This window comes from Numida meleagris, chromosome 5, assembly GCF_002078875.1.
Source record: "Numida meleagris isolate 19003 breed g44 Domestic line chromosome 5, NumMel1.0, whole genome shotgun sequence".
Classification (NCBI taxonomy): Eukaryota; Metazoa; Chordata; class Aves; order Galliformes; family Numididae; genus Numida; species Numida meleagris.
Window position 1 is genome coordinate 59,880,962 of NC_034413.1, and position 12,548 is coordinate 59,893,509.

The following is a 12,548-nucleotide window of genomic DNA, read 5'->3' on the forward strand; positions in this document are numbered from 1 at the left end:
GCCGCGCTGCTGGCCTGCGGGCTGCTGCTGCTGGGAGCCGCCGCCACCCCGACCCCGCCGGCCCCCGCCGGGGGCTCCCCGCAGGACACATGCACCTCCTGCGGCTTCCGGCGGCCCGAGGAGCCGGGCAAGGTGGACGGGGATTTCCTGGAGGCGGTGAAGAGGCACATCCTGAGCCGGCTGCAGATGCGGGACCGGCCCAACATCACGCACGCCGTGCCCAAGGCGGCCATGGTCACGGCGCTGCGCAAGCTGCACGCCGGCAAGGTGCGGGAGGACGGCCGCGTCGAGATCCCCAGCCTGGACGGACAGGCGAGCGCCGGGCCCCCGGCCCACGACCCCGTCTCCGAGATCATCAGCTTCGCCGAGACAGGTGGGCGCCGCCCGGCCCCGAGCCGCTGCCCTCTGCCCTGCCTGTCCCGAGCCCTGAGGCCCGCTGCCTGTCCCCTGCCTGTCCCCTGCCCGTCCCCTGCCCGTCCCCTGCCTGTCCCTGCCTCCTGTCCCCTGCCCGACCCTTGCCCGCTGTGGGCCCGTGGCTGCTGGGCTCGTCGGCCCGTCCTTACCCTCTCTCCCCTCCCCTCTGCCTCGGCCCCCAGCACCTCGCTGTCCCGTGCCCCTGTGCCCCACCAGCCCCCTCGCCGCGTCCCCCTGCGGGTCCCCATGCAGTGCTCCTTCCTGCCGCTCGCCTCTGTCCCTTGCATCCCGCTGTCCCTCTGCCTGTCCCGCTCCATCCCTCGCATCCTTCGCCGCAGCTGGTGCCCTGCTCATTCCTCTGCTCCGCTGCGTGCATCCCTCTGTTGAGGTCTGCTTGCCCTCTCTGTCCGTTCCTTCCCCGTGTGTTTAGCCTTCATTCACGGTGTTGGCCTTGTCTGCCTCCTGCCGCTGCCGTTTGTCTCCCCTCTGTCCGTCTGTCCCTGTGCTGGCTGTGCCATCCATCCCCACCATCCCGGCCACCTCAATCCCGTGCAGCCATTGCGGTCGCATGGCACTGAGTCCCTTTGCGGAGCTTCCCAGCAGTTCAGCCGGGCGGCCGCTGTGCCGGTGAACTTTGCACATCTGCATCGCTCTGTGCACAGCTGCCTGCTGTCTATCTGCTCATCTCTCCTTGCCCTCATCGCTCTTTCACTTGGTTCATTTCTCTGCCTCTCTGTCACCCTGTGGCATCTATAGATCATTTGTCCACAAAATAAATCTCTTTCTAGCCTGGATGCTGCCTACTCATCTTCTTTATCCACCCTCCCACTTAGCAAAGCATATACATTTACAGTATCTATGGGATCTGTTGCATTATACATATGCTTGTTATATTCACATACAAAATTGATGGGCGCACACAATCTCGTACAACACGAGCGATGGGGATCGGTGCAGCAACGCTGTACTGTTCTTTTTCTGTCGCTGTCACCACAGTTTATAAAGAAGTTGTGTATTTATTAGCGTGCAGAAGGTGTTCTCAGCATACAGTATTGGCGTTATTATTTGTTAGTGGGCTGTTGGTGGGAGGCGTGGGGTGGGCTTCTTCCTCTTGCTTTTCAATGAACACTTTGAATGTCGCCTCGATGTAAGACGTACAGAAACGCAGTGACAATTTCTTGTCCCTGAAATATTACAGGGTGCGGAATGGGCCCTGCAGGCGCATTGGGAGGGAAGGCATCTAGGGTAACAAATGGAGACACTGACTGTGCAAAAAATCCCATTCAGAGATTGACAAAAATTGTAGAGGTTCATAGGAAAACAAAAGGAAGAGAAATCTTCATTTGGTTCTCTGCAGAAAGAAGTCAAACAGATAAGGACAGATGAGAAAATGCCTCTCCAGCAGTAATTTAAATAGCGATTGCGAGGCTGTGATTCAAGCACCGGCATTATCGTCCCCGCTGCAAAGGCACATTCATCACCTACGCCAAATTTGGTTGGGACTTACAGTGCAGAACGGCAGCGGGGACACCGGTGTTTCTGCAACAATGCGTGCAGCAGCTCCTGTGTTTACAAATAATGGGTTATGTCAGGCATTTGGTGACATTTGGTTTGCTGGGATAATGTCACTCCTGTGATTCCGATGTTATCGAGTAGTGCACGGAGAGCAGTCAGCAGTGGCGGAGCAGTGAGAGCGACTGCTTCATTTGGTCGCCTCTATGCGAGTTATCGCTGCGAGGGGAAAGGCAGAGTTTGGGATGGTGAACGGCAGATATTGTACCAGGCTAGGAGGGCTTTGCTTCATCTGCAGGACACGTAGGGACGTTACTGAAATATTTTTCCCTCTATCTCGTGGATCCTCTCTGCTAAACGGCTCTGAGAGTATGTGAAAATTGAAACAAAATCCCCGGTTTGGCACTGACGTTTCAGTGGTTGCTGAAAGGACTCTCGCTGTGAGAATCGGCCTAGAGCTGAAAGTTAAAACTATTCTTTAACCAGCAAGGTAGGGCAGTGCGAGCGCTGGTCCTTTCAGATGCTGTCGTGCTGTCCGTGCAGCTCTCCGGCTGCAAAAACCCAGTGTTCAGGAGAGCCTCGGCCGGGGGTTGTGGGTCTGACCCGTTTGGCTGCAGCCCGGGTGCCGGCATTGCTGCGGGAAGTCCCTTTGCAATTTGTTTCGATTGCGGATCGGGGCTCTCTGATTCAGTGCATGCCTTCTGGCTGATGCAGCCCCATCGCCCTTTCGATCAGCTGTCTTCCGGCGTTGCCGCTGAATCCAGAATCGCACAAAAGATACGTTTTCTTTTTGACTTAATCTTGCTGATCTCTCCTTATCTTGCAGACGATCTGGCCTCATCTAGAGTCCGCCTCTATTTCTTCATCTCGAATGAAGGGAACCAGAACTTGTTTGTCGTTCAAGCCAGCCTGTGGCTTTACTTGAAGCTGCTTCCATATGTCTTAGAGAAAGGCAGCAGGCGAAAAGTAAGAGTCAAAGTCTATTTCCAAGACCCGGACACTAGCAACAAGTGGAATGTGGTTGAAAAGAAAGTCGATCTCAAAAGAAGTGGTTGGCACACTTTTCCCATGACAGAGGCGATCCAGGCTCTGTTTGAGAGAGGAGAAAGGAGACTGAACTTGGATGTTCAATGTGAGGGCTGTGAAGAGTATTCAGTGCTGCCAATTTATGTGGACCCCGGGGAGGAATCCCACCGGCCTTTTTTAGTGGTGCAAGCCCGCCTCGCTGATAACAAACACAGGATCCGGAAAAGAGGCCTGGAGTGCGATGGCAGGACCAATCTATGTTGCAGGCAACAGTTTTACATTGACTTTAGACTCATTGGGTGGAATGACTGGATCATAGCACCATCAGGTTACTATGGGAATTACTGTGAAGGGAGCTGCCCGGCCTACTTGGCTGGCGTCCCGGGGTCGGCTTCCTCCTTTCACACCGCCGTCGTGAATCAGTACCGAATGCGGGGGCTGAACCCGGGCACCGTGAACTCCTGTTGCATTCCAACCAAACTTAGCACAATGTCAATGCTGTACTTTGATGATGAATACAACATTGTGAAAAGGGACGTTCCCAATATGATTGTGGAAGAATGTGGTTGTGCTTGATTTGAGGTGTGTTTTTTGGGGGGGAGAGAGAGAGAACATTCCCGTACGAGATGGTGTTGGAGGAAGTTTCACTGTGTATCCAGGCATCAGTGTTGAAAAGTCACTGTGGAAAAGTTTGACGAAAAAAAAAGAAGTCATTTCACTTTGGTGTCAGGACAGTGGCAGTTTGTGGATCTTGGACACTTATATATCCTACCACTTATAAGTTAATGCTAAGAGATATCTTAAAGACACACACACACACACACACCGTGCGCACACACAACCACGCGCTCGTACACACACAGACACACACACAGACACGAGGCAGTTTGGGAAAGGGACATGAGCGTGGGAAGTCAGTGACCAGTGACGACGTACCTACATGCCTGCCAGTATGAGTGGACGGCTGCGCAGCTGTATCCCCGCCTGCCAGCAAAGCCAGACCGAAATGAGCTCCCTTTGCTCAGGCAAAAGCACAGACTGCGAGAGCACAACGTATTCTTGCACGCAGGTGTCGAAATGACCAAACTTAGAGAGAAAAAAAAAAAAAAAAAAAGAAAAAAAAAATGTCGACTGTCACCTCTTAGGTCTAGTGGGAAGCTGCAGGACACCTGCCTTTGTAGGTGATCACTTCCTCTTAATTTAAATTTATCTAAATATAAGCATCACAGAAACCCGTATCTTCCTACAGCACTTCCAGTAAGCACTTCCACTTCAGTAACATCTGCGAGAGAGAGAAGGAGACAGACACATATGCAGCTGCTGTGTTTCTGACATCGGACTGTTGCGAGGTCTGATGCTGTAACTGACCACTAGCAACTCGTGGACGGCCGTGCCTGTTTGTGTCTTGGAGAAGGGGATCTGACACCGTATCTGGACTGTGTTGACCGTGAGCATCTCTCACTGTTCCGAGAGCAAAGAGTCAGAGTTGCAATCTGTGTTCTTCGATGGGGGACTCGGTGAGGAGCTGTCATGTGGGGAGCAAACAAACAAGCGACCGCTACCACGGCTAAACCAATGAACCCTTCAGAGGAGCGGCAGTCGCGTAGTGGAGACGTTCTGAAAAAATGCAGTGCATTTAGTAACAAGCGAGGAACATTTTAACAAGTCTTGGAAAGGAGGAGAGAGGAGAGTGCTTTCAATTTCCTTACCAGGAGGTGTCAAGAATGGCCATAAAGATCAGAAAATAATGATACAGCATAGCACTTGCAAACTGCTTGAATGCACGTATAATAGCACTTGCAAATTTCAATGCCTTGAAAAGTGGTACTTGATAGTGCACTTATCTTTGCTCACTATCTAGGTAAACAGGTGCCGCATGAGCTATGCAATTTAAAGTGTTGACCCATACTAGACAAAACTGGACTTATGATATGACTTTTTTATATTTTTTTATACTTGAAATTAAATCTTTTGCTTCTTTTTTAAAGCGAATGATTGCTTTTAATGTTTGCACTGATTTAGTTGCATGATTAGTCAAAAAACTGCCATTTGAAAAAAATGTTATTTTTATAGCAGCAAAAAATGAATACAGTTAAATGTATTATACATAAATTTTGGAACCAAAGAGGCCAACATATTAGTTATAATTTTTATGAGATGGCAAAGCCATCATATATCATGTAGTCATGCTGAGCAATCCCTCACGAGGCCTACCAATTGTTTCAGGGTACAAAATGGATTCTGTTTGTTCTATTCAGTGTCTTTTCTATACCATACGCACATGGAACGTAGAGTGAAAAAAAATGACTATTGTAGAATACATTACAAGATGTGCATCCTTTAAATCCAATTTTTATGTTTATTTAATAAAGTTCCTTTTAGGTTCTGTTCCATAATAATTTAAACCAAACAATTTTCACTTAGATTTGCTGTTGAAGTATTTTACATTTGTGTACAGTTTAAATAAATAAAAAGATTGAAAACCGGATGTGCTTTTTTGTTTTATTTTGGTGCAGTGTGCAACATCTGGAGAAACGCAGTTGCTTTCGGGGCTGAGTGCAGGCGGTGAACTGTCATGTTAGGCTGTATGCTGCACTGCAGAAAGCTGTGTCTGAGAGCTCAGCTGCCATCCTGATGTGCCGTGCTCTCACTTCATGGCCATCTGTACCTGCAAGCATCTGATCCTTGCTGCCTGCACCAGTGCTGGTCTGTGGGGTGCGGGCAGGGCCGCGTTCCGCATACCTGCCAGGCACTGGGAGCAAGTTCCTGGTTCACCTGCTGTGTAGGAATGTGACTTCTTGCCTGGGTCACTCCCCAGCACAGCACTTACCAGAAGTGAGAAATAAGGGCAAAAGCACTTCCAGGAAAAACAGGCCAATGCTAACGCTGATCAACTTCTATTTCTCAAATTCACTGCCAGCCAGGAGATGTTTTTGGAGTAAAACAAGTCCTATTTACTAACTTAAACAAAAAATGTTGACAGACACTCACAGGAGTCCTTGTCAGCTGCACGTATATTCAGATATTGATTTCACTGATCTCCACAGACAGCCCCTTCCTGCCAGAGGCCTGACCAAATGCCAGCTAATGCTGACAGAAGGACTTCTGTTGACTTAGCAAATGTTAGCTCTGACCCTGAGACCTGGGAAGTGTCGAAGAAGCAAGTTTGTGCAGCTAATGACAGGTTCTGGTTACAACTCCAATTCAGGCACGACTCTGCCCACCCCCTCCAAAGCCAGGCTTGGGGGCTAGGCCGCTTTGTTTTGGAAGACCTTTATGAGCAACTTGCTGTGGCCATGCCAATAACTTGCTGCTCAGAACTTTGTCCCCAGACCAATTTTTTTCAATATTTCCTCGCTTTCTCACCGCCTCTCCCCGCACACCTCTTGTCAGAACCATTTCTCCTGCTCCGTTTTGCGGCAGCGGGGCGACATGGCTCCATGGCGACCACCTTACTGTTGAGTGTAGCAAATTCCCCTTGAAATCAGTTGGAAGTACACGTGCCTACAGTCTGAAGGCATATTTAACCTCAAATGACACAGTCTTTGTAAATAAGAGTAGGCAGTGCTGTTAGAAATGAGATATATTAAGAAATGTCTTCAGTCGAAGTGCAGGGCCCTGCAGGCAGGGCCTGCTGAGACCACGTTCCCAATGGAAGGTGGTTGGTTTTTGGGCTGAACCCAGGCCCTGTGTTGGGCACAGGGACTCGTGTGCTCTGTCACAAGGAGAGCAGGTTGTCTCGGAGTGAGACAGGGACCTGCTGCCCCAGGGAGCTATGGGCAGCCCAAATGGCAGCAAAATGGGGCTGGTTGGGGTGGGGATGGGGTGCGGGCTGTGCTCTGCATCCCACAGCAAGCCCACAGCCAAGCCTGGGATCCTGAATGGTCTCACAGAGGATGTCAAACCTTTACTTGGTAAAAAGCTTTTGCAGTTCTCTTCCCTTGACATCCCTGCACCTCTGTTTGAATCTATGGCTCTGCCATTCGTAGGACAGAAATGGAAATGCAGAAATCATGAATCAGTACGGTGTGAGGGGCATCACCTTGTAAGGAAAGAGTTGGGTCACAGTCCAGGCTCCCAAATCCTTTTATTTTATGTGAAACAGTCTCTGGAAATCGATCTGGACGGAACGTGCTCTGGGTCACTCATTGCTTTGAGCACAGAGCAGGAGCAAGGTGCTTCCAACACACAGATTTCTAAGGCTAAAATGAAACAAAATTTTAAAAGTCTTAATCTGGAGGGGGGAAGGCAGCAGTCTGAGACAGTTTGGGCTTTGTTTTTCAGGAACGTGACAAGGTTACTGCTCGTGTTAGCTTTTTGCAGGAGCTGCAGGTACTCCACTTTTTGCAGCTGCCACCTTCTGCCTTTCTGACATTAGGCAAGCTGAAATATGCGAGGCCCAAACTTGACAGTTGCTTTTTGAAATTTTGGGTTTTTATTTTCCTACCTCACATTCCTAGCCTTATAAAACTGAGCATCCAGTTTCCTTGCCTTGTGCAGCATGAGATACTGTATCTAAAAAAACCCATTTGGGTCAGGTCCAGAACCACCCCAAGAAGGTGAATCGCTTGTCTCTTACAGGCTTTGAGTTTGACCCTGTAAATGCTAAGTCACTGTATCCTTTGTGCAGTGGAATCAACTTCTGGAGATGGAAAATCTCCATACTTTAAAATATTCTAGCACGGGCAAAACCCCTGTGCTGGTGCCTGGAACTCCCGCTGGCGTTACTGAGGGCTGTGTAAACAGGGTGACTGTCACAATGTGGTGCAACAGAGTACTCGGTGGATTAACTCTGCATACATCACGTATTTCCACATATAGCAGACACCTGCTGCAAAATTACCAGGTCTCATGTCCTTTGCTTTGCTACCTGTGAGAGATGAAGCCAGCAGATGAAATTAATTGCTGCATTCCCCCCTGCCATGGGAGAAGAGGGAAATCCCTCACTGAATGAATCCTTTTTAATAATAATTTTAGTTTGGAGTGGTTTCTGCTGTGAGGCATTGAAAAGCGTTATGCAAAGTGGATCAGGAATATAAATTTTTGTCTAAGAGGAAAGACTATTTCTGTTAATACTGATGCCAGTCTGCTGTAACTCCCTTAACGTCTGCAGATTTAATTCAGGCTAGCAACAATATAACTAAGGACACACTGCAACCTGGTTTTTTTGAAATCCTAATCAGGTCTAGGTCATTCTCAGTATTTCTAAACAAATCTGTGTTTTCTTTAGAATTAGCAGCTAAAAGATTTAGCAAAAACCACTGATACACCTGGTCAAAAGCTCAGGGAGGCTCTCCCACCACACTCTGGAATTTGGCCAGGAATTAGCAATCTGCTTCAGTATGGAATATACCAATATCTTTCATTTGCTTGCACAGCCAGTATCCTTGCACCAAAAGCTGGATTTACCTGGCTTCTTGTAATATAAGGGGCCAATTTTATTTGGGTAACTTCATTGATTTCAGGAGAATTGTTTCTGATTTGTACTAGAATAAGTGGGAGCAGATTTAAGTTCTTTAATGTTCTTCCAGTTTAGCTCTTGGAATAACTTATATTTCATTATTATGTGTTTATGTAATTAGTGCAATTATATCAAATTATATAATTGGTACAATTACTTGGACTCATGTAACCACTGCATATAGCATTCCATGCTGTAAAATCTTTTACTCTTGGGAAAAAAAAAAAAAGTCAATATTGCATGGGAATCTTAATTTGTTTTTAAATTCCAGTATCAAATTTAGGGCCTGACCACATGCAAGGAACTTCTGGTTCACATCAGTGGAACTTCTCTGAGCAGGCAGCGTGCAGCCTTCATCATAGATACTGGGTTTTTAATCTGATTTGGCCAATATTATTCAACAGAGGCCCTCCTTGGATGTGTGCAGCCCTAACCAGTCTTCCTTGTACAGTGTAGAAATGCCAAGTTTCTACACACATGCCATATAACCTGAGAGATCTGTGAAGCCATCAGAAATGCATGCAGAGAGGCGTACAACTTCCTTATACTTGGTCAGGTTTACTATGCTTGTGATCTGCTGCTGGGAATTTTAAGTCACTGCTTTTATTGAATTCGTAGACTCCCTCTTTTTGGTGCTGGATTGATCTTCCCCTGTGCTATGCTGGTTTCCACAATACCTTTTTGTAAAAGAATGGGAATAGAGGAGTTAGAGCCTGATTATAAACTTGACACTGAAGGAAACTTTTGTGGGTACAGTCAAAGTAGAGATATCCAACAAAACAAAAAAAAAGGAAATGAGAAGAAAACTCAGGAGGTGGAGAAATGTATTGATTTCTCTGGGCCACACTTGCCACAAAGGAAGAGGCAGAAGGAAAGCTGGGTTGTTAGGCACCTGATAGGCCTCTCTTAAGGAAGGGATGAGCCCTCTCAGGTAATAAGCACTTCGTGCTCTTAGTTTGGCCCGTATACAATCACTGGACCCGGCTGCAAAGCACTCAGGCTCACGCCTGAGCCACATCTCTACCTAATGAGATCCCCACAGAGTCAGGGCAGGCCCAGCTGAGCCTGGCCACTACATGATTGTGGAAGGACCCCACCTCCTTGTGCCTTCTCCTGCAGACTAGTCCTTACAGTTAGGCTGGAAGATGCAGCTGCATCCCTAAAATGGTTGCACTGTGGTAGACTGCAGCTCGTGCTGCTTTTCCCCAGCTGGTAAGTGTGCTTGTTGCCTGTTATTTTTATCTTGTGCTTTTGTTTTGTTTTTGAGGATAATTGCACATTATTGCTGCAATATGTTATAATAAATGCTATGAAGATGACTATTGTATCCAAGAGGAAAGGAGATGTGGCTGGGGAGAGGACTTAAACCTATGTGTCAGCAAAACAAACACGCAGTGTTTGGGCTGTATCAGTCAAGTGCTACCAAAGTGGCATTTAGATTCTGCCCAAGCTGAGGCTGCAGGGTTGATCCCATCTCTCTGTGCTTTGTTGGATGGAGCTGCTTATTTTTGTAGTGGTTGTGCTCTCCTGTGGCTGAAGCTTAGGCCCTGTGTGTGAAGGGGGAGCTGGTCCTGGCCATTGCAGCAGGTACAAGGTAGGAGAGGCTCGTTCTTAGGTCCAGTTTTTGAACTGGCCCACAGGTGTGAGACTGAAAGCTTTTCCTTAAGAAATAAAGTAAACCATCAGCACCTTTGTAAATTAAGGTCTTAAGCACCTGTGGAAGGAAACAAATAGCCCTTATCTGTCTGAGAGTTGTAGATGTGTATTTTGTGTGCAATTGTGCAAATTATCTTTAGCAGTGATACTTGTAAGGCTGTGTAATTTAAGAGGTGGTTATTGGTGACTCATAAGTATTTATTTATGTCTTATGTATTGTGTATGCTTTTCTTGATTGGGGCGGCATGTTTGCATGGATGTGTATTTTCTGTATAAACACACACACACAAGTAATATAAGGCTTTCTTTAAGTGAATCCCGTTCTACCATACTGATGTCTCTCAAATACAAATGTATTTTGGGCGATCAGAAGGAAAGCAGTGTAGCTAACCACTACTCAGAGCAAATTTCTTGACTTTTGGGTGTTGAACCTTCTTGCATTATGTGCTCGATACGTGTGTACTGCTGTGACAGCTGAAGAGAAGGCAGTCTGCGCTCAGATGTGGCTGTGCTCCAGCCAGCTCCACAAACCACTTTTGCTCAATGCATGTTTTGAAATTGTTCAGAAGCTGGTTTGGTCTTTAGCACAGTTTGGAGCAACCTTGAGGCTGCCCAGGGATCTGTAGTGCTGCTGTCAAAGCTGAGAAATAGCCAGAATATCATGGCACCCCAGTTGTGCATTCTGCACTGAGCTGTACAGGAGCTCTGGGCAGCACTTGGGCCACGTAGATCCCACCTAAGTCTCTGCACTAAGTGCTTCTTACTTGCCATGAGGTAGGCATAGAGACTTACGATTTAAGCTGACTCTGTTTATATTAGGCGCACATGACAGTGGTCACATCACAAAGTTAACAGTGTAGGACGATGAATCAAGCCCCACATTTCATTTTATTGGCAGCTTCTCTTTACATTCCACCCCCAAACTGACAATTGAAGCCATGTGGAGTGTGGAGAACATTACTTTTCCTGCTTGATGCAGTTCAAGGAGATATGGCCTGGAAGCAAAGCTATGTTTAAGTTTTACACCAAATGAAAGCTTTTTCTACAACACGTGCCACAAATAGACTTTAAATTATGGGAAATGCATACTGTAAGTGTACCCCAGGATTTTATTCTGTGCTCTGCCTGTTGGGCTTGTGAATGTGCCAGCTCTTACAGTTTTCCTTCAGCATCCCCAGCTGCATTCCACAAAGGAGTGGTAAACCAGTCCACGTGCTGATGGCTGTCTGTTTTCTGTCGCCAGCAAACTTTCTTGTGACAGTGTTGAACGTTACAACAACTCACATGTGCTCTGTGTTTTGCTAGGCTTAAAATAGTGTTAATGTAGGGCCAGAGTCAGTTATTCACACCTGCAGAAAGCAGATTCAAAAGCCTACCAAATTGGAATTCCCCTGTTGCTTACAGTCATAAACAGGCTGCAGGACTGCACAGAGCAAAGCTCATAGGATTTTTGGTGCAGTATCAGAGCCTCGCTGGGGATGCTGCAGTGCCATTAGATTCAGTTTGGTTGCACCTGTTTGTACCAGGTGTGAATTTATCCCACTGGCTGTCAGACAAAGATGTTGCTGTAGATCAGTCAGCAGTCAGGCTCCTGGTATTGTGCTCTCTGTATCTCTGTCGCTGGTGATAAAAGCTATTGTTCTTTTACGCAATATATTCATGGCATCGGGCGTTGTGACTCATGTCATAATACCATAGTGAGCCATTTGTTTAATAATACAGCATCCATATCGTGTCATTCTAGCAATGTTCTTAATTCTTTCTATTATTAACTTCTGTTTTGAAGTGCTTATAATTGTAATTTAGCTTTTCAAATTCTCACTGAGTGTAAGCTGGCTTAAGAGGAAAAAGTTCGTAAACACATCTGGAGGACTTTGACAAATCACTTATTGGCCATGTCTGATCAGAACAGTGAGCAGAAGTGCATTTTTTCATGGTGTTTTTTTTTTTTTTGGTTAGCAGTCAATGGCAGTACAGACTTCTTCAACACCTGGAAATTGAATGAAATGCTGACACTTCCTTTTTTCCCCTTACTCTTATTGGACTAGTTAGATTCAGACATCAGTGATGTCTGAGCGAAAGATAAAACAGGATGCTGGAAAATGGTAGCTTGTCTTTTTTTCCTGTCAACCAATTTAATAATTTGTTAGGGTGGTTGTTCTTCTTGTCAGGGGTGTTTCTACTTCCAATCTAGAGGTCTTTGAAGTTATTATACATCCTGGGCATCGTTCAGAAAATGAAGGACTTCCTTGGGTCTTATTTTCTGTCTGCTGGCAAAAGAGGAGCAGAATCCAGCAAATACTTGGGCAGTCGTGTTTTTTTTATTATTTTTTTTAATCAAAGCTATTGGAGTAGGAACATAGGAGCCTATAAACAGTTTGGGGTCAGGGAACTTCTGAAAGGCTTTTTGTTGCTGTTGCTTTGTTGGTGGTGTTTTTTTTTCTACTTTGTCTGATCAACTTGGCTTCTGGCAATGTTA

At 46.7% G+C, this 12,548-nt stretch overlaps 1 protein-coding gene across 1 annotated transcript; it reads left to right on the forward strand.

Annotated features, from left to right (window-relative positions):
• On the forward strand, positions 1–5,438 carry INHBB (inhibin beta B subunit; the record flags this gene model as incomplete). The annotated part of the gene is made up of 2 exons (XM_021399947.1): positions 1–373; positions 2,753–5,438. Coding segments are annotated over 2 exons (1,149 nt in total), but the record flags the coding sequence as incomplete, so codon positions are not given.